Source organism: Hydra vulgaris, chromosome 15, assembly GCF_038396675.1.
Source record: "Hydra vulgaris chromosome 15, alternate assembly HydraT2T_AEP".
In the NCBI taxonomy this organism is placed as follows: Eukaryota; Metazoa; Cnidaria; class Hydrozoa; order Anthoathecata; family Hydridae; genus Hydra; species Hydra vulgaris.
The window spans coordinates 48,949,320-48,973,184 of NC_088934.1; the positions used below are offsets into that span (position 1 = coordinate 48,949,320).

Here is a 23,865-nt window from a genome sequence, read left to right on the forward strand (position 1 = left end):
TTTTTAATGCAACACCTGCATTTCTTACATATGCCTTGATGAACTTGTTGGCTTACTCAATCCAAACAGTTTACCTTTGCTTTTTTTAATTTGCAGCCATTAAAAGAATTTATAATTTGGGTGGCCCCGTCACGTTTTTGTTATACTCAATACTCATTAACCATTTCTGCTTGATGCAATAATGAATTTTCATCAAACTTGCTTTATCATATTTTCATATTATTAATAAGGAAGAGCATAATATTATTTTGGACAAAATAACACAGTTTGTTCCGGCTGGAGTAACACTATATTATTTCGAATGGAATAACATAATTTTATTACGGGTGAAAAAACACAGTATAATTTTTATTGAAGACGAAATTTTAGTTGTAATTTCTAATTTAATTTCAAATGCAATTTTTAACAAAACTATTGTAAACAAAACGTAAATAAAGAAGACTTAAGCAAAAATAAAACAATAAATTTTACATACAAAATATATAACAAAAAGGATATGTGTGTTTTGATATTTTTCCATAAATACTTTAAGTGGTATTAAATTTTTATATTATCGAATTAAACGTTAATCTTTAACTTCTATATTCCGTGAAATGGAAGATTCCCTCAATTGATAAACCAAGACAAGATATGAATCCAAAAGCCTTAAAAAAACAGATTTTCAATTTTACACTGGTTTTGAGGTTTTGAGATTTTATATAAGGTAAAATGACCACGACATATTGTTATCATTATTTTGTATTATAAAAAATATAAGGAACATTAAAACAAATTGGATTTTACTTAAAACAAAAAGAGAAAAAAACAGACAAAATGATAGGGATAAGAAATAAGGACCAGACCCCCTACCTCCTTACGTCCTATGCTGAATTCACCGTTTAAATTGTTTACAAATAGCTATAAAACAGCTAAAAGTAACAACAAATAACGAAAAAGTTCAATTGTTTTAAGAACACGGAGAGCAGTCTTTAAAAACTTTCTCTATTACCTGAATATGTGCGTTTTGCCTCTAAAAAGCATACTTTTTTTTACATTTCAAGATACATTCTATACATACATAGGTAAAAGTTTTTATATTTGCATGAACGTTTATATAATACGTTCATTTTTATAAATTACAATGATTAACGAAAGCCGAAACGTCTTAAAAGATAAAGCTATTAAAAGAAAAGCTTCTTAAACCAAAATTTTGTGCAAAAAACAAATTTTATTTTAAAAAGTGGTGGTTTCATTCATTTAGGAAATCAAATATTTTAAAATAATTAAGTTTCTAATCTCCAGATAATTATATAAAAAATTGATTAGTTTTTTAAATACAAAAATTTTACAATAGTATAATTTTTGTATTTAGTAATTTGAAACAGATTACAAATATTTTTTGTGCCAGAATTGTAAGATTTAATTCAGGATAATTTAAGGACGCTTGTTTAGCACTGGTGCTTTCGCTAAACAATGTCTTGATTATACAAGTATCTCTAAAAAAGTTCTAAAGATCAAAAGCAAATTTTAAAATATTAAACTAAATTACTTTAAAATTGTTTTAAAATAATTTTTAAAACTTAACTAAATGTTTGTCCTTAAAATTGTGTTTAAATAGTTCAACAAGCAGTTAAAAATACTTTGAATACAGAAAAATAAATAACATTTATGTTAAAATAATTTTTGTTCAAAAAAAAGCATTTTTACCGACGATGCTGCTAATCCAGGTTCATGATGTTTTCTTGCATTGATGGCGATAATTATTGAAGATATCATTATAAGAATGACCCAGAAGATGCAATGAACTAAAAGCTTTAAAACAAATGCCATTTTAAGTTACCAGTTAATCAGCTGACGTTTACATAACTCAAATACAGATTATATATTAATTTTGATGACTGTTAATAACACAACCGAATAAAAAATACTTAATCTCACCTAAATCTTATGTAATTTTAGCTCAAAAATTTTGTGTGGCGTTTTTATAAAGCTCAATATTACACGTAATAGTGGCAGCATAGTGTCGGAAGTGTATTTTGAAAGTATATTTTGGGTCTCCTAATGTTTACTGCACTCACTGTCAAAACTAATTAGCAACCAATTTTTTCAACTTTTTTTCTATTTTCTTTAATTTCAATTACTGAATAAAACTTTTTTTTTAAGTCAAAAAAATAAAAAATACTCTTTAAACGAACTGTTAGTATTACAATAGTATTACAAAAGCAAAAGATTCATATAATACGGTTACCTAAAAATGAACGAGGTTGGTATGTATCGATATTTTAATGTAAAAATGAGGCTTTTCAAAACATTAGTACCTTTTTTATAGTTACTAATAAAACAATAAAGTGTTCGGTTTTTCCGTGTTTTATTATAAAAAAAGATATTGAATTGATACCACGGTTTTGCGCTGTTTTAGTAAGTGAACTTTTTAATATTAAGGGCTATTTTGTTACAATCAATTTTTGGTATTGGTCTATTATAAAAACCGGAAATAAGCAAAAAAAACATGAGAACTTATTTTCAAAGATTATGAGGAAGGAGTCAAATAAAAAGAAGTTACAACTCGTTACGCATTACCAAGTTAATGTAGTTCGATTAATCAATTGATTTATAAAAAAGGAAATCCTTCAGAAACGAAAAATAAGACCAAATTTTGCATAAATTGCAAATTTTTGTTTCATTGACAGAAAAATTATTTTAACGTCAAAAAATACTTATGACAGCATTAACAAAATTATTTAACTGAAACATTCAGTGTCCGAATATCATTTGCTGATTGAGCAGTAAATAGTCAAAAAAATATAATAAACTTGCTTAGACAATTGATTTTTAATTATTGGAAAAGAGTATTTTTGAACGATGAATCAAAGTACAACACAAACATTTCTGAAATTTGAAGGTACTTTGCCTAAAGTTAAACGCTTGGATCTTAAATAAACAAGAGGAATGGTTAAGCTTGGAAAAAGTGCAATCTTTTACTTTTCCGGTTTTAGAAAACCTACCCATCGAACAAATAGTATTAAAGACCAAATATGTCATTCGTGATATTCTTGAAGTAAAGATTTATCATGCTGATAATAATATGTCTCTTGCATTGGTGTTTCAACAAGTCATTAAGCCGAAACGTCTAAAACTCATTAAAAAATTGTTTGAAACAAAACAAATTAAAGTAATGGAGAGACCAGCTCATCGACTTGATCTAAATCGGATTGAAAACTTATAGCTTTTTTATAAAATATAAAAGTTTACGGAAATAGCGGAAATATTAATATATATATATATATATATATATATATATATATATATATATATATATATATATATATATATATATATATATATATATATATATATATATATATTAGTTATAAAAAGTTGCTAACTTTTTGGAAGGATCACATTTTTATATTTAAATACTAATAAATGCAGAACAGCATGTTCATTCATTTTCAAGTATTACAAATATACAAACCTTTATCTTTGATGAAATACTATCATTTTGATTCTGTTTAAAATACTGTTTTTAAAAAATCTCTGTATTGAGTAATTAAAGTTAAAACTAAAGAAATTTTTATTTGGCTTCTTATATTTTGAAGAACATTGTATTATGTAAAGTCTTTATCTCATTAGAAATTAACGTTTTTTTATGGGCCATTGTTTCCAACCCAGTTATAATTCTGTCTGACTCACGCTAAAAACTTTTCTGTCAAATGTATTTATTTTTCTTACTGACTATTGTTCTTTGGATAAAAGTTGATTCAATGCTTTGCTATCCATTTCACAAATACAAAAATTTTGTTAACACATTTGTTTACAAACGCGGCAACTTAATCTCAATATGGCATCCAATCGTGAGCTGTATAATAATTTTGTGTAAAATATATAAAAATGTGTTTTATTTATAACGACCGGATAGGGGTGAGAGTAGTTTTGGGTGAGCAATAAAAAATCAATTCCTCTTGCTGCTATAAAAAATTAGTAAACGCTCAGTTTCTTATTTTACAAAGTGATTGTGCTTTTTTTTAATTCAATCTCAAGTTTCTCACTGAAACTCAGATTTTGCTCAGTTTGCTATATAGAGTGACTTCAACAACTAATTTATTTTTGAGTTATATTAACGTCTAATAACCTGCAACCTAATGCAGTCTAACAAACTAATTATAAGTTATACATTTAAAGTAAAAATCAAAATGTTCAGTTTTTTTGCTGAGCAACAGTACGCATAAATTACAACGTTACGACAAATAAAATTACATAAATACGGAAGGTTGCCTAACTGGAAGCATTTTTGTTTAATCAAAAAGCAAAATGATGACGATTATATTGTTTTTATATAACTTGTATTATACAAGTTGTGTAACGTTATGGTCGTCCAGCGGAATGGGACTTGTTTTCGCTATAAAATTTTTAAAAATGCTATTCAAAAGCTTGTCAGGGCGACCAGGTAGTTATAGCTTACAAAAATTTTAATAAAACCATAATATAATAATAAATCCATGGCCCTATTCTATAAAGCGAATTTACAATGTAAATTTTTACAATGTAGCTACATTGTAGACATTGTAAAATTACACAGTCCTATAAAAAATGTACGGCAATTTTTTGTCTACAATTTTACAATTATGTAAACTTCAGATTTACACTTTCCGAGAGGTGTGTAAAATTGTAACTTATATTGAGTTTTATCAAGTTACAAATGTAAAAATATATCGAAGATATTGAAAATAAGTAAAGTACTGAAAATAGTTTATATTTTTTATTTGGTTTACTTGTTGGGATTTTTCGCGATCTATAAATCTATTTTAAAAACAAAAGGTTTTTCTTCAACTGCAAACAACATTAAACATTTTGCTAAGTCTCTAAGTAAGAGAGTTGCTAAGAATACATACACACATATTTTTTTAAATTTGAAACATCTCAGAAATTCTTTAATATGCAGAATTTCGAGTCCTTTGTTTCTTTAGTCTTTGTTAATAGAAATACTTAAGAGAGATGCTTAGACAAACAAAAACACATTTTGTAATTATTTGTCTTTTTTGTTAGAGTAACTTCAGAGTGCACTTCAAAGTAATACAAATTATAATACAAAAATTTAATAACCTTACACAATACAAAAATTTTTTGTATTGTGTAAGGTTATTAAATTCTGCTTTGGGTTTTTCAGAATTGTATTAAAAATTATTCAAAGTTGTCAAGAATTTATACTACAAGGAAGTAAAGCTATAATTAAACCCGAGCTTTTTTTTAAATTTAAAAGTAAATTTATCAGTAACTACAATCAAAAATGACAGTATAAAACAAATTTTTGTTGTGAAATACACAAAGTTTTTTTTTATTTGCCCTGTAAAATGAACAGTTCTGAGTCAGAGTCAGATCTTAAAGATCTCTTAGATTTTCAAAAAAGATACTGTTACTGACAGACCACCTCGACCGGTAAAAACCAACAGTATTTTCTTAACGGTATGTTCTTAGATTTCAAATTGTTAATTACAAATTTTAGTTCTTTAGTAAAAATGCAATGATATAATATATATATATATATATATATATATATATATATATATATATATATATATATATATATATAAACATAAAATAGTTTAAAGAACGCCAGTTTTAAGAGAATATCTCTGAATCTGTCTTTCATGAGCGGTACCAAGTCCCTGTTTTAGTTTTGGATAGCCTTTAAGAAATGCTCAAAGATGACCTGCATCATCCAACTCAGAGAAACAAAAAGTTGTACACACGAGATCAAATTAAAATATTTCTACGTTTTCTTGGTGTATTTTATTATTTTTTAATGATGACTTGACTTTACCGGTTTAAATTTTTATACTGAATAAGTAAGTTGCAAGGTGCTTATATAAATTTAATCTATTATTTCTGGAAAGGCTGCAAACATTCCAACAATTTTAATTTTGTTTTTAGTTTCTGTAAGACTAGTGTTTTAACCAGGTAGGTTTTTGTGTGGTTGAAAATATTCCTCATTTGTATAATTCAAATATGCTCTTTTCCCAATAGTATTTAAAATAGTTTAAAAATTACAGCCTACCTAGTAAGTTCTACACTGTGGCACAGATTCTAAGTGGTTGCATTGACGGTTGTCACATACTAATCATCCCTCCATCAAAAGATGAAGGTGCTTTCTTTAATCACCACCAGTTCCATTCCTTTAATATTCTTTGTGTTTGTGGCCCAGATTTGTTTATTTATTACGTTTATGCTTATGGCCCAGGACGATGGCATGATTCTAGGGTAGGTTTTAATTTTACTAAATTTGTAATAATAGAATTTGAGCTAGGAGTGTAATAATAGAATTTGTAATAATAGAATTTTTAAACTATTTTAAATACTATTGGGAAAAGAGCATCTTTGAATTATACAAATGAGCTAATTCAGCAATTATCTAAATAACATCTAAATAAATGTTTTAAAAAATAAACATCCAAGTTAAAAACTAGTGTAGCATATTAAGTTATATTAAGACTTTCTTATCTAAATCCGGTCTGTCAAAATATCAAAAAATATTTTGTTTTAAAAAGTATTAAAACTTAAGAAACAAATGTATACTCTGCAAATATATTATATAATCTGCCCTGCCTCTTCACCTTTAGAATATTTAGTACAATAATAACTAGCTAGTCTAAAAAATTTTGATTGCTTTTTCAAACATTTTAGGTGTTACGTGAATCAACACTTTGGGACGCTTTTGAAGTTCGAGGTGAGCAAACTCTTCCAGGAGCAGTTATCTTAGGTGATCAAGACTATCCCTGTAATATTTGGCTTATCACATCTTACAGTGACAACCAGACAGTGTCGGTTCAATGATGCACATCAAAAAACCAGAAATGTGATCAAGCGATGTTTTGGGATTTTGAAACACAGGTTTTCCTCTCTACAAATTCCAATTCGATTTCGTAAAGTGGAAAATGCGGCAAAACTAATCGTATGTGCTTGTATGATTCACAACATGTGCATTAAACTGGGAGATAAGGTAGAAAATCTTCCAGTAATACCTTCCACAGCCTTGTCCTTTCAAGTTAGAGACGACACTAAAGATGAAGTTCAAACAGGTGCTCGCCGCGATCAAATTTTGCAGTTGTTTAACTAATGTAAATTTAAAAAAATTTCAGTGAAACTAAAACTTTGTGTTTTTTTCTAGTTTATTATATTCTGCTTTGTTCAAATAAATTTTGTATAGTTTGCTTGAATTGAATAAAAAATTTTGTATTTACTTATATTGTACTGTTTAGATAAATAAGATATGCCGGAATTACGGGATGTTGACATTTGCTTAATTTTTTACCTGACACTAATGATAGTAACTTATATTGAAATAAATGTAAAATGTTCTCCAACCGTCAACTCATTAGCAGCTCTGAAAATTTGCAGATTTATTTAATGTTAAGTTAACACATAGAATTTTATAATAAAATATAAAAAACTTTCAAGCAATTTTGCCGCGACAGTTAAACTTTCAAAAAAAGAATACTTGGAATTTTTTTAAAAAATAATTGTAATTTAGTTATGGTTCTGACTGACAAAGATTATTTGGCTCGGATGTTTTAACATACAGACTGGATCTAAGCCTGAAGAAGTTGTTGCTCAAGAATAATTTTTTTCATTTCGGCCTTAAATCGAGTTTTTTCCATCAGATGGCGTTTAGCCCTGTACTCAGTCTCTTCTTTTAGCATGCTCCTACTTTGTCTTAGTTTTCTTTAATGCACCGTACTCATTATCCGAAAAGATGTTAGTTGTGTAAGTGATGATGTCGATCGTTTTGTAGAAAATTTTACTGATAGGTGTAACAAAAAATGGAGGCTTTAATGTTTCATGGCCTTTAAAACTTCAAATGAATTAATTTTGCTTGCTTATGATAGTATCCATCACAAAGTTACAATGTAAGAGCTTGATGTATTTGATTCTTGCCCTATTGAGATAACTATAAATTAGAGAATTTGTTTAAAATTTAAATGAAAGCACTACAAATTTTATTTTACACAGATTGCAATTATCAACCACAGCACATCTACTACATAATTTAAACATCAATGTAATTTTTATTTAGAATATTTTTATCAATAACAGTTTTAACTAATTAAAATAAAGTTTTTAAATTCTCTAATAATCTTATGCGAAAATTAATTTTCTAATAGCAATGCAAAACTAACCGAGTCTGGGATGCCTAAAAAGTCATTTGAAGTATTGTCTTCATTTAGATTGGTATCTCCGGTGAGTTTATTCGTTGAAACCTTCTTTCCAACTCTAATGTCATCAACTTTGACTGGGAGAATATGCGCTGATTCTTTTCCGATGATGTCTATCACAGTGTATTCATAGTCAGAAAGTTGGCTATCTTCAGCACCAGATTTCTTAAGTTTCTTGAACTTATCCACGGTTGATCTCCTCAGGTTTTCCCACTCAGTTGTCCGAATATGTTCAACAGTATCAGTAAAGGAAAGACCATGAGCTACAAGAAGTCTTACCATTTATCTTTTCGATCTTGATTGCTACAATTCGGATAGAGAGAACCAATCATTTTCTCTTTGTTTTGGAAAATGAAACTAGCCATAACAGTTTTCTGTTCTTTTGTTAGCATTTACATAAAAGTATTAGTTTTCTTTTAATTTTTTTGTTTTGTTTTCATGTAATTATTGTAGAGAAAACAATCTCCTTTTTAAAAAATTACAAGGTTGATAAATTATGCTTTTGGTTTTTTAAAACTATTTTTAAAATTATTCAAAAAGGAAGAATTTATGCAAAAAGGAAGTCAAGCCATAATTAAAACCAAGATATATTTTAAAATTTAAAAGTAATAATTATAATAAAAAAATGATACATCAAAGTAAATTACTCAGTAGCTATCCTTTTTCTCAACAGGTCTGAAAGTAAGTATAATTGTATGTTCCAAGCATACAAAATCCAAAAGCATATAATTGTATGTTCCAAGCATACAAAATCCGAAGAATCAGAACAGCATACCATTCATTCCATCCACTAATTTTAATTTTGTTCCGGGAGCGCCTGACGCTGCCATTGTATTATTATTGTTTATCCTAAGGTTTTTTTCTTATTAATCTGTAGGGTAAATAAAAATATAGTTTTAAAATTATTTAAGAATTTAAAAATAAACTTGCAGAAAAAACCAAAATATTCAAATGGTATTATCATTCAATCATGTAATCAATGTAAATTTGTTTGAAAATTAGTTATGAAAATAGGTCATTCATTTTTTAGAAGTTTCTTTTTTCAATTTATAAGTGTCATTAAGGCGGTATCTCGTTTTAAAGTTTCTTTTCAAAATTAAATTAGCGCGCCATTTCAAATTGCTTTTTGCGAGATCTATTTTAAGATTTTACAAAAAAACGCCTATTACATAAAAATGTCATTGTTTTATAGGACGCGATAAATTTTACTATGTAACTACACAATTTTTAGTGTAGTTACACTATTTTCCGCGTCATTACATTGTACAGTTTACGATATTGTAAAAGTTTTATAGAATAGGGCCCATATCTTGAACTCTGAAGATATATACACTGAGATTTTTTTAAAGAAACCTTTTAAACGTATTTCAGGTAGTTATGCACAATGTTGTAACCAATTATCTTAAAATATAATTATACTTTGAGATAAGTGGTTGCAATATATATTTTACTGAGCGTACCAAAAGAAACCCACTTGAATTAAATTAGATGTACACGCGTAATTAAAACTTTTCACAGTGTGATTTATAAAGTTAATTGTAATTATAAATTAATTAAATTAGATGTGCACGCGTAATTAAAACTTTTCACAGTGTGATTTATAAAGATTTTTGAAACGTAGTAGTTGTTTTTTGAAGCATGCTTTTGTTTTCAATTCAAAATGAGTTTTAAAATCACATTTTTTTTCAATTAAAAATGCAAATATTTTATTTTTTTAAATGTTACAATCACATTTTGAAGCGTGTGAATAAGCACGTAAAGTATTAATAGTCCCTAACCTTTTGTTTGTCATAGTTAAGAAGGTTAAGAAAGAATAAAATTATTTTCTTAACTATAATTCTTAATTATTGTAAAACTTATTTAAATTAAACAGTTTCTCATTAGTCGTTTTTTAGTATTTGTATTATAACAAGTTTTCTTCAGGTTTTTCCCTCCACAGTTGAGTTGAGAAAAGCTGCCAAAAAATTAAAATACCAAACTTTTGATAATTATAGTGGACGAATCAAACAAGATAAAACTATTTTATTTGAATAAAGGTCGGCCGGACATTAACACAAAAATATAGCAATGGTTTATAACATCTATTTAAAATTCTTAATACTAACAACTTATCTAAAATTAAAATAAACAAAAAAAAATCAGAAACATTAAATTTAATGCATTATATTTAAACATTATATTTAAAAATAATATTTAAAAAAATTGTTTTAATTTATAAGGGTAAGATATTTTAAAAATAATTGTAAATAATTTGAAAGCAATTGACGAGTTTTGTTCTAGTTTATTTTTCTAAAAACTTTGTACTTGATAATGTTTCCATCACATGGGAGTGGCAAAAAATATTTTGTTTGTTTGTTTTTAGACCTTAATCAATCGAAAAAAGTAAATTTTTAACGAAGCTTTTGAGGCAGCGCGGAAAAGTTACCTCTCTACATTAGTAACTTTTGTTAAAAATTTCACCTCCATTCATGGCCTACTATATTCACGACCATATATCTTACATTTTTGAGGGAAAAATTAAGAGGCCGGTTATGAAGGTTTTAGACATATTTTTGAAAACATTCTTTTTTTGAATTTACTAACTTTTAAAGAATTTTTATTAAAAATGGTCAATAACTGTGCTGCACCAAAATGTATATCGGGATGCTTAAGAAACAAACACAAGCAAATTGCATCTTTTCATTTTCCAACAGACTAAAACTTAAATTAACTTTGGATACGATTTGTTAATGTTCAGATTGGACTGCAACAAAGCATTTTGTTTTATGTGAACTTCATTTTGAAGATAAATATATAGTTAGAGATGATAAATGCACCCTGAATTGACAAAAACCTGTTCCTTCTAAGTAACTTAAGTTCCTTCTTGTGAACTTTTGAAAATGAAATCATCTTTAGCAGTTTTAAAAACTTCTCGAAGCCTCCTAAAGTGAGAGTATTTCAAAAGGATCAGTTAGAAATATTTAAGAAAAATGATACAATTAAAAGCAGTAGCACCACTAGGATTTTAATTTAAACAATTTGAAGAAGGTGTTGTATTTTATAACATAGTGTTTAATGAACAGACACATTTTCCAACTATATTAGAATCAAGAATAGTTGATGTAGACCTAAATGTACGTTTGCAATACAAAGTAACTCCACTTCCATTACGAAATTGGTTTGTTAAAGGACATAATGCAAAACTTGATAAAATTAGTATGCTAGAAAATTTTCTTTTTTATATGAGAAACTACACATTAGAAAATCATGACACTACTTTGGATGAAGTTAAAGATAAAGAGCTTTATCAGCCACAAGGCAAGCCACCATACTCAGTAGAGATGATTCAATGTGCATTACTTTTACAATATACATCATATTCATCTTTGCAGGCATACAAACTACTACTTAAAAAGTTCCCTTTACCATCAATATCTTTATTAAATAAAATTCAACAAGTAGGTATCAATTCTATAAAAGCTTTAAAACAGCTACGTGAAAAAGGAAAAATTACTCCTGATTGTATTATGATGTTAGATGAAGTATAATTACAAAAAGCAGCACAATATCAAGGAAGAGAGTATGTTGGTGCTGACAAAGAAGGTAACTTGTACAAAGGAATTGTCATGTTGATAATAATAGGACTAAAAGAATCTATTCCTTTTATTGTTCGACCAATTCCAGACGTCACATTCTCTGGAAAAACCCAAAAAATAGCTGACAACCTTAAAAATTTAATAGGTGGTGGGTTTACTGAGCGTGTTATAGTGACAGACAATCATTCCACTAATTTTAATGTATTCTCATCATTAGTTACAGTGTTCAAGTCTGAACCAAAAAATTTTATTATCACCCACAGAATCATGGAAAAAAGACATTTTTTCTATGATATGTGCATTTAGTCAAAAACCTTGGAAATAATTTATTGAATGGAAAAAAAATTGTTTTGCCAGACTTTAAATACCATAAATGCAAATAATGATATTGATTGTTCATCAGGATATATTTGTTGGGATGATTTATTCAAGATTTACCATAATGATAATGGACTGAAAAGTAAACTCAGAAAGCTGACATATGAGGTATTACATCCATGAAATAATAAAAAAGATGTGCCACTTGCATTAGCAACTATACATGAAACGTCAATTGCAGCTTCAAAAAGTTATTATACAAATCGAAAACACTTGGTGGACAATTGCTAATTCAAAACAAAGATTTTCACCAAATGTTATTGGCAATATTATTGTATTAGGAGACAAGAAAATGATATTTTACCATGCTCTGACTAATTGGATCGATCAGTGTTCTTTTTCACCAGCATTCACCCTCACAAGTCAAACTGCATCAATATATGTAAATACCTTACATGCTCAAGCAATACTTGTTGAGGAGCTTCTGAATGATGAATATGATTACATGATGATAGCTCGTTAACAAATTGATCCAATTGAGAGATTAATCTCACAATACTGGCAAATAATCTCACAATACTGGCAAATGAGTGGGGGAATGAGTGGCGGGGGGGGGGAAGATTTCTTGTAAGTTTAAGAGAATTTTCAAATTCAGAAAAAATTTTGTCATGTTGTCCTTCAATTGTCGTTCATGTTGTCCTTCAATTGTCGTTCATGTTGTCCTTCAATTGTCGTTCATGTTGCCCTTCAATTATGGAGCATTAAACTTCTAGGAAGAAAAACTACTACCAGACTTTCATCCTTCCATGACAATACTTGATGAACTGTTTAAAAATCGAAGTGAAGAAATTATGGAAAGATCCCTTGATTATAATATTCAAGAAGTGGCAATAACTATAGCAGACTATGTTGCAAGAAAGTAGTCAAAAAGCTTTTAATGCGAAAATGGCAAAGCATGTTTGAAAGCTGGAAACATTGATCTTGAAAATAACTCATAACTATCTCTCTTATCAGGTGGTGTACTACTTTTTCTTCTTGTTAATGTATGTCGTTATTCTTGTTAATGTATCAGTTAATAACAAACAGAAACTATCGAAGGACTTGGTTCCCAATAATAACTTAAAAACATTTAGAAAGAGGCAAAGAAAAAGGCAAAATCAAAATTGCTAATATGTCAGTTGTATAGCATTTGTTAATATAGTTTAATAAAATTTGTATATTATTTGATTTCTTTATACTACTTCTTGAAATTTTTTCATAGCGTTAAAATATACATGAATATAAATATGTGTTATAGATAAATTTAATATGCATTGATATAAATGTATATTTATTTGAATAATTTCTGTGACAATTCTTCAACAAATATAACACAAACTTCATTAAATGATTGATACCTATTTTATCTTAGAAGATACATGCAATAAAAACCAACTACCACTTTTAAATTGAAGAACTTTAAGTTAAAAATGAAGATTTGAGTTGCTTTTTAAAAATATAATACCTGCGCAGCCATTTTTTTAGTTAACATCAGCTTCTTGATTTCCCCCTCAAAAATGTAAATATAGTGCCGTGAATATAGTAAACCAAAGGATGTTTTCTGTTTCGATTAGGACGTGAAACTTTAAAAATTTTGTAAAATTTTAAAATTTTTTTTGTTTGTGTGAAAAAAATTTTAAATGTCACAGCACTTTGTTAAAGTTTTAACTATGTATAGTTATTTACTGTGCCTAGTTAAAAGCCCCACCGACAAAATATTCTGTTCTGGCAAGGAACCTAATATTTAATTAAAATTCAGCAATTACGGAACAAATGGGAATTTTGCAAAAGTCTAATCAATCGGTATTGGTTTTTTCAGCATACTCTTTAAATCTTCTGTTGCCACATCATTTAGTATTGGCGGTGTAGTTACTTTGCTGGACGACCAGTCAATTAGTTCAATGCAGCAGTTTGCTTCAAAGTTTATTTTAAAAATATTAAATTTTCTAATCCAAACTTGTCCAACCGTATCACCTAATTCCCATATTTTTATGCCTCATCAAGTGCCAAGGGCTCTGATATATACTCTCATATCAGTCAGAATCGCAAGACGAATGTTTTCTGGAGATGCAAATTAAGCATTCCGAGAAATCACTAAGTCAATGACGTTGTGGAAAAAACTAATCCGAGTATCTGGATAGTGAATGAATTAGTAAAAATGCCTTAATTGAATACTTAATTAAATTTTATTGTGCAAATAAGGTGGCACACACACCCTGATAGCGAACTCTACTATGATACGTAAGTTGTCTGATGGTTCCGTGGTAGAAACATACTAATATCCTATTGGCTAATATCCTAATTGTCCAAATATCCTATTGGCTGTTATCAACCACCAATACATGTTTAGTAGACCTGGATCATGCCTAGCAAGACCTGGTGTACACATGCCTGGGCTAACGGCGAAGGCAATACCCCTTAAATACTTATGGTCCTTACTCAAAGTGGATATATTATCTGATGGCAATGTGCACTAAACTAACTTAAATGTTACCACTGGAAGCAGCTCACACACCTTTAAAGATTTCCTAATGCAACAAGTGTAGGAAGTGGGTCTGGAGGTGAAACCATTTGTTTAATGGACTCGAACAAATGGCGAAGAGGTATTTTGTTAAATTGCAGTTAACAAACAGCCCATTGTTGCTCAAACGCTAGTCAGTTCAAGACGACGTAGTATTCCATTGCAAAGTTCAGTATTTACAATCGTTCCATCACCTTATTTAAACAAGAATCTGGCTTAAAACTCCTGGCACTTCTGCTGTAATATAGTTATAAACACTTTCGATAATAGCCATAATTGAACTAGAAGCTGGTCTAACATGATCCACGTAGCTAGATCTTGGTTCTTTTAAGCGTTCTTCTACGAATTATCGTTGGTAGTATTTACCATCTACTATTTCTGTTGAAAATGTTTTATCACATCGGCTTTTAAAGTAAAGGCCTTTTAAATGATCGTTACCGATACTGAACTCTGATCTTTAAGCTCTTGCATAGTTCAATACCTTTCTCTAACAAATGCTCTTATCAATTACTAAATAAACTTATTGCTCTTATCAATTATTAAAGATGTATCCGTTTCAGTAATTAGGCAAACGTTGTGCAGAACGCTAGAAGCTATGGCTTATTAAGGCGCTGTAAGTTTCCTTCACATTTGATGGTCCGGGACAATAGTTTAAGTCATCAGGTTCTTTAATCTCATCCGTTGCCTTGTCATCTTACAAGAACATTGATGTTTAAGCGGATTCATTACCATCAGGCTTCGATGAATAGGACGCTGTAAATTTAGAACTACAAAGGAGTTCTTTCGTCTTATTTTCAGCACGCGCTTGAAGCATTACAGCATTTGCGCTTTACACATGCTTGCTCTGCGATATAAGAAAACAAGGATTTTTTGTTACTAGCTGTTTCAGATCCGAGACGCCACCTTTCATAAATTTAGCACTTAATAAGATTCTATTTAGTTGGAAGCATCCTGGCCAAATTTACCAGTGATCCAAAAATCGGGCAGTCTGATGCAGCTTGTTTTAAAAACTTTTAAGATTTTGCAATGTATTTTTTCTTACTGCGAGTGCAGAGCACAAAACCTGTAAAAAAAAAAAAAAAAAAGATCGATAACTAACAAAGGCTTCATTCGGAACTCCATCTTGTTGGATTTTTCTCGGTTTTTTAAGGTTTTGGAGTTCGAGAGAAATTTAGAAACTTTGACGGAACTCCGACAAAGTTTTTGAAAATTTTTTTTACCGGTAAAATAACTAAATTCTTAATTTTTTTTTCTACGTTGCTTTTACAACAATTTTAAGTCGTTGTTTTGAAATGAAAGTGTTTTTTGGATAAAATTTTTTTCAATAACTACGTAATGTGACGCTACAGTTGACAAAGAACTTTAAAATATTAAAATTTAGTTTGAAATACAAACAAATATAAAAATACTAAGCTTATTTATCTAAAAGGTAAGTGTTAATAAATATTAGCTAATTTATTTAATTTAAAGCTAAGTTATTTAATTTAAATGAATTAAAAACAAATATCTGAGGTTTAACAGGCAACGAATGGTGTAGAGATAGAGATAGAAGATACTATAATTTAAATGTTCACCACGACTTTACGTATTGCTTAAGATAGGTGAATTTTCCATCATGGAAATGGCAATTTAACCTTTTTAAACAATACGTAATTTGCTCTGTTGAAACATTTGAACATTTTTTATTATGGAAAAGTTAAAAGAACTTGGCTAAGATAGTTAAGATATTGCAGTTAAAACAACGGATGGCTATATGTTAAGGCTGAAATTAGATACCATAATTAGGTTTCCGCATCAGATCTGCAAAAATTATATAGTTCATTTTAGTTTGTTTTTTTATTAGATATACGCTAAAAAAGATTGTCACAAAATTGTGGGCCGCAAAGAAACTGAATTGGATATTGAAGCAAAAACGGAAACTGATGGAGAATTACTTATTAATTATTAGTAGGAAAACATTAAATATGAAGAAAATATCGAAAAAATTCTAGTGAAACTTCGAATACTAACTAAGTTCTTAAAATATTCAGTGTTTCGATATGAATTTTTAAAAGAAACACTCAAAATTTACGTATCTTTACTTGACGAAGGACTGCTGCATGACAACCACACAAGATGGAACAGTGTTTTTGAGATGATATAAAGATTTTTAGATGTATTTTTTTTTTTTTTTTTTTTGCAGCTTAGAAGGTGTAATAAAAGACACCCGAAGAACTTAACTGCCTTAACATTTTAAATGACATTGACTTGGGTTAGTTTAAATCTCTGTCTGATTTATTGGAAGTCATTGCAACTGCAGTTCGCTAGGAAAAACAAAATACAACAGTTTTGAAGTGTAATATTGTTATGTAAATGTTAGTTAGCAAATTGAAGATTGTAGAAACTGACATCAATTATAAATTTGCAGAGGCGTTAATTTCCAGTTACGAAAATCGTAAAAACGTTATGTTGGTATCCGATTATTTTTTTTAAATAAAAATTACACACTTTTTCACGCTTCAAAAGAAGATACCAAGTTTCTGCTGCAAAATTATTTGATCAATTATTTTCAATAAAAGAAAACAGTCTCCGAGCAAAATTAGATAATTGCGCTAGAGAGCCATCGCAATCAACATCTTTTTATTTTGCCGAAATTCAAGAAGCTCTCAATCAAAATCAATCAACAACTAAAAGGCCAAATAAAATCAAGACCTTCACCAATCGGTTAAAAGAATATGAAGCAACTGGTTTGAAATCTGAAGTAATTTTGAAATTTGAACTAGCCTTCCTCAGAGTTCGAGCCATTTGTTAAATAAAACCTGTTTGTGAAAGAATTGAAATTAAAAAAAATACTTAAGTACTTATAAATAAAAAAGCATAACTTATTTTTTTAATTTATAATAAATCATAAATTAAAATTTATAATATTAAAAGAAAAAATTATAGAACAATGTTTAATTATCAATTTGATAGTTTAATTTTTTATCTTATAATAAAACAATATCGAAACTACGATTTTTTTTTTCGATTTTGAATCCTTTGATAATTAATAATCATTTATTAGTGGTTAATAAGAATGATAACCTGGAAAATCGGCTACTAAGATAGTTTTTAATACCATATATACTCAAAAATAATATCATATATGCTCAAAAGTCAAAATAGCTACTTCGATATATTATAAGAAATACAAATTAATTTTTAAACTATAATTTTGAAACGTTACTCTACCGTTATCGCGTTTAAGTCGAAATATTTGTCTCATGAAATTATTAATATTAGAACCAAATTTTGAAAAATGATTAGAAAAAAACTTAATTTTCTATATCCAAAAGTATCTATACAAATAAAAATTTTCATGTCATGAAAAAACAGTGTATTTATCGATTTTTGGTTAATTCCAGACTCCTTGCCAGAACAGAACATATTGTCCGTGTGGCGTCAAATTTTGCATAGTAGTTAACAATACATATGTGCAACTTTAAAACACTACCGCAAAGTGCTGAGACATTTTTAAAAAATTGAAGATTTTACAAAATTTTTAAAATTTCACGTTTCTTTCCAGAACAGAAGACATTCTCCTAGGGTGGCGAAATTTTGAACAGAAGTTACTTATGTAGAGAGGCAACTTTTCCGTGCTAGTCCCAATAAATTTTTTTTTTTCGATATCCCTATCAATCACGTTATTACGTTTTAAATTATCCTTGTTTGATACCATTATGTACGAAGATAAATAGTTAACCACATGTTTCGCAATTTCCTTAAGACCAAAAAATCCTTTTTTTTGTTGTTGTTTATATGTAAAAATTAATACAACCTGAAAAAATTTATGTACACACTAAGAAAAACTAGTCACATAAAATATTATTGTATTTTTTGTGGCTAATTTTTTAATTTTTAAGTATTTTCATCATTGAAAGATGTAAAAACTACTTCAATAACACATTTAATGTTTGCGGTCATGATGACACACGCACTCAATACCTCAGACCCAGTAATGCTACGCACTCATCTGTTCTTGTTTTGACACAACTAACACGGGTCTAAATCCAGACCTGACCCATCAACAGTCCTACACGTAATGGGAAATGTGATAGAAAAGTTGCATAAAACCAACATATCTTATAGAACTAATATACATATCTATACATGTGTACAATTTTCTGAAAACCAGTTATCAAACTATTTTATTCATTTTAATATAGATTATTGAGCATATATAAAGCATAAAACCTGTTTTACATTTCTTTTTTTGTCGGCAAAACTCGTAAGACAACTACCGAGTCAACACCTACTCGCGCCGACCAGGATTAGATTTTTATATTTGTTATTTTTATATTATATTTATTATTAAGCTATAATCAAAATTAGAAAATAAAAAGGTGAGTGTGTTAGAAATTAATAGTAAAATTTAATTTTTACAAATTAGTAAATAGCTTGTTTGTCTTGAATTTTTATTATAAAGCATCTATCATTTTAAGAATATTTCATATAAAATGTTTATAAAAAAAAATTATAAATTACCATTTTTTTATTTATCTAATTTTATCTAATTTTATCTAATTACATTTTCTATATGAATATAATGATATATAAAACGTAATCAGAAAATTAAATTAAAAAATCTTATAATACAAAATATTTCTTTTTAAATGAAGTTTTATTACTGGAATAAAAGTATGCAAATTAATTCGTTTAGAAACGTTACTCAGCCTTCCAGTGTATATTTTTATTTATCTGGTTTGTTTTTGCTTTATAACGCTGCTATTAAATTCAGTTGTTATTTTTATTTTATTTTTAATGCAGTTTAAAAATAAAAAGTAAAAATGTATATTAAAAAAAATCTCACTGTTAGAGGCCAGTTGATAGGAATTTTCGTGGTAACGTTAAAAAGATATAACAAAAAAAGTACGACGATTATTAACCAAGGTATCACAGTAGTAGCCATGAAAAATGAAACGCTATTTGATATAAGACTTGACAAAGTTGATTGACTTTTCCAGCGTGCGATTATTAACCATGCAATTAAAAGTAAAATCTATATTAAAAATTATGAAGTTAAATATGTGGTTTTAAAAATAAAACGTTGTATATACCTCTCAGTTTAACTTTTTACTATTTGGCTAGAAAAGGTTAAAAAAAATCATGTTATATTTAAACAAAATTTTTTTAGCAATTTTAATTTTTGAGAACAAATTTTGTGTCCACGGTTTTTCATTTTATTCAAGTTCAAAACGTAAAAACTTACTATTTTTGAAAAAACTTTCCAATTTTCAGACATTTTTTAAGTCTTTCTATAGATGATTTTGTGTTGTTTAAAAAAATGCTTACTTTGTTTATGATCAACAGTATACCAGGAGGAGAACAAACAAATCTCATGTTCGGTTTCATATCAAGTTTTATGGCATTCTTTTTATCGTTGGGTTTCTTTGTTGGCTGCGATGACCTGAAATAAATAGTTTATACATGCAAAGTTTTTTAGATATTATTTAATCTTTATTTGAATATATATTTACTTTATTTTATGCGCTAACATAATCACTGCCTTACATAAAACCATCAATTGCTATGCTTACATTATGCTGCGAGTGTCTCTGCTGTCATTCGATGCATGTCTTCTTGCTGCACATATTATGCTTATACAGACTACTCAAATAAAATAAATCATGCTTATAAAGACGGGAATTTACAACCAGAAGATGTCCCAGTTTTTTAAATAAAGGTCAAGAAGAAAAATGAATAACAACATTTTATTTCAACAAAAAAGTTAATTCAACAGCATATTAGTAAATATAATAGCAGTTTGTAAAGGATGTTGCCAACGCCCAAATCTTTTATGGATTTTGAAACAAATTTCTTTCTTTTTAACATCGGAACTGAATACAAACTAACTTAAACAGTTATGCAAAGGAATTCAATATCAACATCTCGTGACGGTAGAATAATAGGGTTCTATCTCCCTTTTGTACTGTTGAGAGAATTTAACAAAATTTGTTATACTCTCTTAAATTTTTAAAAATAAAAATAAAAATTTGTTAAATTCTTTAAATTTAAAGATCAAAATATCAAATTTGTTAAATTGATTGCTTAGAATACACTATTTATTATTTATTAGGTAATATAAATTGCTATAAGACAAAACAGCATATTGGTAGGTGAGAATTATAAGGTTTTATCTCCAAATTTTTATGGTAAAAAAATTGTATTTTCTGTATTTACTTATAATAATATTTTTGTGGTCAAAATTATATAATTCTGATATATATCAGAATTTAAAATTATAATAATCTTATTATTATTATAATTTTAGAAATTGTAAGTTTTTGTTTTTTCATTATCAATTTCAACCCTATTTAACAAAGTTGGCATTAATTTTTAACAATTAATTTTTAACAATTAATTTTTAAACAACAATTTTAAAAATTATAAAATTAACAATGTAAGATTAACTATAAAACATAAATAACATAAAAAACATATATTTTATCAATATAAACAACAACAAGTGTAAAATTATTAAATAATTAAAAATCGAAAGTTAAATTCTCACAACGTTAAAAAATGGAGATAGAACCCTATTATTCTAACGTCACGATCTATGTCACGTCAAAAACCATTTATAATAATTTATGCAAACTATAATAATTTTTTAATAATCTTAAGATGATTATAAAATTTAGAAATGTGAGTATCGGATTTTTACGGTACCGATTTTAAAGTTAAAACTTCTGGCTTGTTTTTCGAAGGTCTTTGACGTCATTGTAAAGATGTATTAGTGGGTGTTTTTTTTTAGAACTTTTTCTAATTTAAATTTTACTTTAAAAGTTGTTTAAAAATTCGTCAAAGTTCTAAAAATTTAAAAATTTTAAGTTTATTGTGCTACTTATAATGAATTTTTTTTTTATTAAGTTTTAATTTTCTTTTTCGATATTCAAAACTTTGCTCCTATTTTGAAAGTCCATTAGTTTTGAAGATATGTTGAACTATTTATCTAACCTATTCATTTAATTTTCTACATCCATATTTCCAAGTACATGCAAGTTTCGTTGAAAAATTTTTACGCTCTCATGCCCTTATTGCTTACGCGACAGAAGTACCTAATTTTTATTTTGCCGTTTTACTGAGTTAATCAAAAATAATGTTTTATAAAAACTAACGAGTGCCGAACGGAAAATTTTAAAGTACGTGACATTTCTTAAGAAGTCCATATAATTTATTATCTTAATAATATTTAAATTAATGAATAATAATAAATTTTATTATTTAAATGATCATTACTTTTTGTAGAATTATCAAATTTATATAAAATTTTGGCTATTGTATTAATAACATCATTCGCTATTGAATTAACAACCTCTTTCCAATAATATTTAACAATGTAATATTTTGACATTTAAATTTTTCCACACGAATACCTTTAAGATTACTTAACATATTAAAGATATTAAAAAGTTAATCAGGTTGTCGTAAAATTATAATGAGATATAGAAGATAGGTTATAGGATTAATTTAAAAGTATATCAAATACTATGCAAAATATCAAAGGTCGTGCAAAAGGTCAGTGTTAACTCATAAGTGTTAACACGTTTTGTGACACGTTCAAAAACACAATCGAACATTATTATTATTTTATTTTTTTACTTTATTTTAATTTAACGACATTAAAAACAATAATTAATATTAATAGACAATAAAAAATATTTAAAAACTTACAGTTTTTGATGTAACTTAAATAGCTGATAACCATTCATCTTTATAAATCTAGCTTTGTATAATAAGTTCAAACTATTTATCAAAATATTTGCCAAGTTTTAAATCCTTTCAAACTTAAATATATACGCTAGTTATTTATTATTAATTCTATTATTAATTTATTTATTAGATTTATATTCAGATTTACATTTTTCAATTTTTCAAGAAATGCATAAGATCTGCAGGAATCTCAGGCTTTTTTAGAAATTATTCTCAAAACTCAATTAGCTTTAATAAGTCATTTAAAAAACCGGTATCGATACAAAAACGGTATACCAATGCAATATAAGAACACCGCATGAAATTGACGTGCGCTCACCTGGTTATGGTTATAAATTTGAAAATGTTTTTATCCCGGTAGACAAAATATAGTTCGGAAATATAAAAATACACAGAGACAGTTTTACGGGCGTGCGACACCCCATAAAAGGAAATCTACTTAATAAAGTTTTTTTAACTTATATTCGGTTTTTTCAGGAATAAATGCCAATTAGTCGTCGTTTGATACCTTTTAGTCAAAATATTATTAGTTTTGAGGATTTTTTTTTTTTCTAGAAAGCAGTCGGCTGTTTATAAGTATTGCCTCCCTCCCCCTCATTTTATTTTTAGAATCGCCCCTGAAAATACAGAACATGTTGCTTGTAATGCAATATTCATTATGATTTACTACGAAGACATCCGTCGTAACCCACCGTCAGTACAATACATTATTCTATATATAGCTGCTATTTCTTCTTTTCGCAATAAAGAATCGACATAAATGAAATAACTATTCTTTATGAAATAAAGTATTCTTTTCAAGATAATAGTAATTTTTTTATTATTGCCGATGTCAGTTGAAGTTTATTTAAAGGATAACGTGCAACCAACATTTAATTAACTACGTAATTATTTTTAACTACGTAATTATAATTAACTAAATAAACGTTTATTTCAATTTAAGTTGAAAATGTATTTTACTAGTTCAATATTTAATTACATATTATTTATTGTCAGGACCCGTAAAACGGGTCATAATTGTGGTATCAAAAAATGCTCAAGTTGCAAAGCAATCCTTTAAGAATCTAGTAAATTGAGATTCTGAAAACATTGTTAAGAAACGTATAAAAATACAACAAAAAAGCAAAAACAAAAAAAGAGAACAGGGCATTAAGAAACACTTTAGAAGTGTCACTCAACAAATAGATTACAGCAGTTTCACTTAACGACTTGATTGTCACTTAATTAATCACTTTAACGACTTGATTGTCATCTATTTGATCTAATGCTATTCAACAATTTAAAATTTAATTATTGTTCAAGATTTGAACAGTGAATTTATTTATATTTTATTCGAAAATTTTAATAAAAAAATATGAAAAATTCAACATAATAAAAACAACATTAAAATAATTAAATCTACGTAAGTTAGTACGTAAGGTCCAAATCATTGTGGGTTTTTGAAACAAAAAAGATTTTATTTTTTATTAAATATATATATATATATATATAT

The 23,865-nt window shown here is 27.5% G+C and overlaps 1 protein-coding gene across 2 annotated transcripts; it reads right to left on the bottom strand.

The window, feature by feature from the left end:
- Positions 1–363: 363 nt before the first annotated feature.
- LOC100207927 (plasmolipin) lies at positions 364–22,486 on the bottom strand. Of its 2 annotated transcripts, XM_065820548.1 has the most exons (6): positions 22,335–22,412; positions 20,198–20,267; positions 19,953–20,067; positions 19,471–19,659; positions 1,687–1,791; positions 364–644 (listed from the first exon to the last, which is right to left on the bottom strand). In XM_065820548.1, the coding sequence occupies exons 1-6, from the start codon at positions 22,366–22,368 to the stop codon at positions 573–575; spliced, it is 585 nt and encodes a 194-aa protein (XP_065676620.1). In that variant the 5' UTR covers positions 22,369–22,412; the 3' UTR covers positions 364–572. The 2 variants fall into 2 exon arrangements, with proteins under 2 accessions (XP_065676620.1, XP_065676621.1); XM_065820549.1 differs by lacking the exon at positions 20,198–20,267 and having other exon boundaries at positions 22,335–22,486.
- Between the last annotated feature and the right edge of the window lie 1,379 nt (positions 22,487–23,865).